This window comes from Anneissia japonica, unplaced genomic scaffold (genome assembly GCF_011630105.1).
Source record: "Anneissia japonica isolate Jap-2015-1 unplaced genomic scaffold, ASM1163010v1 scaffold2394_len201251_cov164, whole genome shotgun sequence".
Classification (NCBI taxonomy): Eukaryota; Metazoa; Echinodermata; class Crinoidea; order Comatulida; family Comatulidae; genus Anneissia; species Anneissia japonica.
In genome coordinates, this window is record NW_022716878.1 from 1 (window position 1) to 5,417 (window position 5,417).

Here is a 5,417-nt window from a genome sequence, read left to right on the forward strand (position 1 = left end):
TATTATACCATTCTTTTTGACATCAATTTATCATTTCACATTAAATACAATATCTGATGTCAGACTTTTTCCAATATATAATGGAAGATAATGAATACAAATACATGTCACTACTTTTGATGTTATTCCTTGACTATGCAGTACAGTAAACATATTTAAAAGTACAAAACATGTTTTACATGGTGGTCACCTTGAAATTTAATATGGCTGCTAAATGACCTTGACCTAAAATGACATCTGATGAAATAGTTCCAATCAAAAATTGAATTTTGTGAGCTTATGTATGATTTTTCTGTAAAAGACGACCACTTACAAACTATTAAGATTTTCTACGTATTTAACAGAAAAATGAAATTGAATGACCTTAAATGACCATCTGACCATGTCACAAGTGCTATAAATCATTGACCATGAAAATATATTTCTAGACATCATAATTCTTATTGGAAGTGGTTTAGAAGTCGATATATTGACAAATATATGTTTTTCGTGGCAGCCATTTTGAAATTGAAGATGGCCGCCAGAATGACCCCAAATGAAATATTGTAGTTCATAGTAAAAATTTTGAATCCTGAGATCCTGGGTATGATTCTAATGTAAAATTTGACAATTACGTAATTTTAAAGATACCATACAATATTTGACCTTGAATGACCTTAAATGACCAATTTGTGGCAATCTGACCAGGTCAAATATGATATGATGGTATTTCTCGATCATATAAACATACTCTTAGACATTAGAATTATAATTCAAAGTGATTTAGAAGCGGAGATATAGATAAACATAGGTTTTATAAGGCTACCATTTTGAAATCCAAGATGGCCGCCATAATGACCTCGGATGAGGTGGTTCCAGGGAGTTGTTATTAGAAGGAGTCACAACAAAATCCTCTCTTTTGATCAGTCTACTTTTCCGACAAGATAAGAAAGCAGAGAGGTAGATAACGACGAGGTTCAATTACCGAATATGAGCATGCGCAGTAAACCTTCTTATGCTTGTGCGTGACGAAAAAGCATGGCAACTAGAGAGAGTGTCAGTTACATATCTATTAAACAACTAGAGTGCTGACAAGACTGCGCAGCAATGCAGAGTTATGTATGTGTACCATCCAAGATGGCCGTCGTAGTAAAGCGCCACCTTCAGGCTTAGTATACATATTATTACATATTAATAAGCCCTCTGACTGACTATTATTTCATTAATGATAACGAGTAATGGTAATAACAAATTATTAAACTATTGTAGCCAAAACAAGGCCAAGTGAAGCATCTTATTAAAAAAAACTACCAAGGAATAAAAATTAAAATCGTATACATTACACCCAAACACCGCAACGCTCGAGTTTCAAACATACAGGTAACTAGCTGTACTGAACTTTCTGAGTAAATTGGGGGCGCATTTGCAAACGATGGCGCTTAGCGAAATTTGATTGGCTAAATCTATGGTAGCCATCTTGGATGGTACACACACACAGTTCTGCGTATTTCGAACATCGAATACATTGCGGTTAGCGCTCTAGTATTCTTATTATACCTCTATGGTCAGTTATCAACTACACGCTAGCGTCAAACCGATACAACAAATATGCCCCTATATCATTTCCCTGCTACGAAAACATGTTCAGTTTGAACTCAAATTACGTTTCTGTACGAAACTGTAAGAAAATGAGACATAAAGAAAATGATAGTTAACAAGTTGCATAAACTATTTGTCCTAGTTATAAAATGGAGATACGTGAGGAAAATATAAAATATAAAGACAAAATTTTAACAACTGAGGGCGCAAGATCGTCGGAAAAGTACCCTATTGACAAAGGACAGGCAGTTAGTCACGGTTCTCTTTGAAGATTCAGTACACCGCGCTTCGCTCATTGGCTGTAGATAAGTAGATAAATGTGTTGTGACTCCTTCTAAATAACAACTCCCTGGTTTAATAATAAAGTTTATGTATTAGAAATATAATTTTTCATGATCATTATTGAATGATAGTTAAATGTATTAGCTCAAAGTGTACCTAAAATAACACGGAGCTGCACTTATGTTAATTGACGTAACGACTGTAGTAGTTAATTACTGTTATATTAATTAATCCTTGATTGATCTAAATTCGAATAGTTTCGATTAGTTTTATTGACAAAATCATTATCTAGTGTTTTGAATTATGATATAGTATTAATTGCATTTAGGATAATGTTTATTAATTATTAGTAATATTATATTTATTTTTAAATGCAAGTAGCGCGTATAATAGCGCATATATGCATCTTAATGTTTATAAGCCTCGCTCGTCCAGGGGGAAACGAACGGGTCACGATTTATGTTCGTCACGCTTGACTGAGCACATCGTCGAGTGACGACACTTTACAGTAGTAGATGCTAAATTTAGATATATCTGCCAAGGATTAAGTCCTGGCCTATAGGCGGCTATAATATAATGCCTTAATATAGGTACATAACTCTTTTATATTTGTGTACGTGCTTATATATTGTTGTTTTGCTTTACAGTTTAAATCGGTTAACAGTTCATTAGTTCATCGGAACTTAAATCAGATATTGCGTTTGAATAAATGCTACAATTGCGTTACTATATCTACCGTGTTTGAAGTTTATTACGCCCTCTACAATTATACGGTATGTAGTTTGGAACCTACACGTATGTAACAAACTATTTACCAGATAGTCTCATATATTTTATACCGTCAATATAAAATTCCAACTCATTTAGTTATAGGGCATGTAACTCATTTTTATATGTAACTGTACTGTTATTATATTGTATATTATTAATTTAACTGTAATTTAAATATTGTTTGCACTGTATGGTTTTTATATAGTTGTCTTGTAATTCAATCTGTATATGTGTGTGTATTCCTTGCTCTAGAAAGCAAATTTCATGTACTTTTTGAAAAATAAATATTTTTGCTAACAACGATAAGGCCCACAAGACTATTGATAATTGTTAAAAATATATTGGTGTTCTTCTGAATAAACAAATTCATCATCATATTCTGGCATGCCTCTATCTCTTTAACAATTTCCAACGCATTATATGTGTCTCCCTCATTAAGTACTAGTCTGGCCTTAATATAAAGGACAAGTGCGATTGGATGGAGAAACATCCTCCTATAAGAAGAGCTTTTGACTAAATACTGCAGAAGTTCATCAATAGCCCAGGCACTATGGCTTATTTCCCAAAGTATGTTTGTATGTACCTCTATAGCAGCAAGCCTATTAATATATGTTTCCTCTTGTTTAACTCTACACAATATGGGCTCAAACTCGGTTAGTACATCTTTCAGTTCATTGTAATTACCTAATAAATAATGATATTTTATTACAAGGATTTTTCCACCTATGCCTTCGTCGCTCCAGTTGCAAGGGAAGACCATTTCACCTCCTAATTTATAGTAATGCAACGGAGTATCCAGGTACAAAGCGAAAGATTCATCATTACCAATGTTTTGTAGGTATACTAACAAGTAAGTATAGACATCACCTAAATATCTATACAAACGTGTTCTAAACATTTTTCCATATCCCTTCGGCACTATCACTTCAATATTCTTTACAATTGGCATCATAATTTCCATTGGAATTTTTAGAGTGTCTGAGAGATCTAGATTTTCCTGAATACGGTTCGCAAGAACCGTAGGTAAAACAGAAAAGTCACATCCTGCAATTTTAGTAACATCTAGGGAATAATGGTGTGAACGGTATTTGCGTAACGATTCAACCAATATTTCAATCACCTTTGTGGCTTCTGGGTGATTCAAGAGTTTGGTCTTCAGTGTTGTGTAGTCAGCTTCATTGTCTCTATTGATCGCAAGGATATTGCAAATGAAAGTTATGACATACCTTCGAGAATTATCGGAACCACCTTTAGCAGAATCGAAACTGTTCATCACTTCTGTCCAAAGATCACTTTTTATTGCTTCCAATTTTGTTCTTACGTCGCCACAACACTTACTTTTGAGTTGACCAATCAAATTGTGTTTGGGAACAAAATAATGAGGCAGATTTCTGTTTTGATAGCATTCAATTAACCAATCTAGAACTTTTCTTATTAAATCCATCTGACCGTAACCTTTATGTGAAAATGTTTCGCACATCCACAAGCAAGCAGTCTTTATGAAATATGAACAGAATGGCGTTGGTTTGTCAGAATCACTGTATACAAAGCACCTGTTCTTTATTGCTTTAAGGACAAACATGCAGTTAGCGTACGGTTCACATATTTCCTGTATGAGCTCTCTCTCAGGTATAGAAAATGACAATCTCCAATCAGTATTTTTCGACGCACTACCTGTGTGTCCACATGCCACTACAAGACAATTTACACCAGCGATTTTATTTAACAATTCCTGTGATGGCCAGTTGTTTGGCCTATCTCTAGTAAAAAACCCACTAGTGAAAGGTGGCCATGATTGGCATTTTAAGCAATATACTAAATCTATCATTGGTGTTCCACTATCCAGGTATCCTTCATCCACACAAGTTGCTAATGCGGGACCGTGTACAACACTTTTATAGTCCTTCAAGTCAGTTTGATTGGATTTTATGAAATCGTTCGCCTTTAAATATACATCATTGTCAGGGTCACTTTTGAAATCATTGCTTTGTACTTTAAGCTTAAGGTACACAGGCTTATTTGGATCTTGCTCAGCCATTAAAAACCCCTCTCTCAGCTTTTCTTCAGACTGCCACAATACTATTGGAAATATTGGCCTACAGGCCATTTGATCAATATCGCCACGGACCCATTCAGGCATGCCTTCACTCTTACTTCCAACAGAGAAGAATTCCACTGGCCACCATACTTTATTTCTGAACACATTGTTATCCGTTTCTTTTTCAATCCTAATAACTGAGATTTCAGCCAACCTACCAATCATTTCAAGCGTGATGAATTCAGTGGCAAGTTCATCCATCATTCGACATGTTATCTTATTGGTGTGGCCTGCCATACTTGAATATTCATTCACCTAACTGTTGGCCTACAATATCTGCAATTTGATCCACAGTGATGTTTACACGTCGGTATAATACATTGACAAAATATTTATGGTGCACCTGAAAAAAATAAAAAATATTCAACTAAACTGCACTATACGTTATCGAAATGTCCGCCTAGACGTTATTAAAAATAAAGATAATTTAAGTGGTTATTCACTGTATCATTTTGACCAATGAAATTTTGGTACAAAGTACAACATTCTGTACTTTTGAAAACCTGATGGGCGGATCAAGGAGAAGCTGATATTTACATACCCATATTTATGTACTCGAATAAACGCCCTCTCCATTCATATTCATGTTTCACTCCAGTAGAATTATTGTTTTTTTTAAAATCTAGTGGGGATCTATACGTTTTTATGATCATACAATAACACATTTTGGGCAGTAATTGTGTTGTAA

General features: G+C 34.5%; 1 protein-coding gene across 3 annotated transcripts in view; it reads right to left on the reverse strand.

Annotated features, from left to right (window-relative positions):
- Positions 1-1,848: 1,848 nt before the first annotated feature.
- Positions 1,849-5,417, reverse strand: part of LOC117110024 — a 13,433-nt gene continuing 9,864 nt past the window's right edge. For all 3 annotated transcript variants that reach the window (XM_033252580.1, XM_033252577.1, XM_033252578.1), the window contains exon 4: positions 1,849-5,072. In XM_033252580.1, the coding sequence (XP_033108471.1) occupies positions 2,894-4,966 (2,073 nt within the window). In that variant the 5' untranslated portion in view covers positions 4,967-5,072 and the 3' untranslated portion in view covers positions 1,849-2,893. The remainder of the gene's footprint in view (positions 5,073-5,417) is intronic.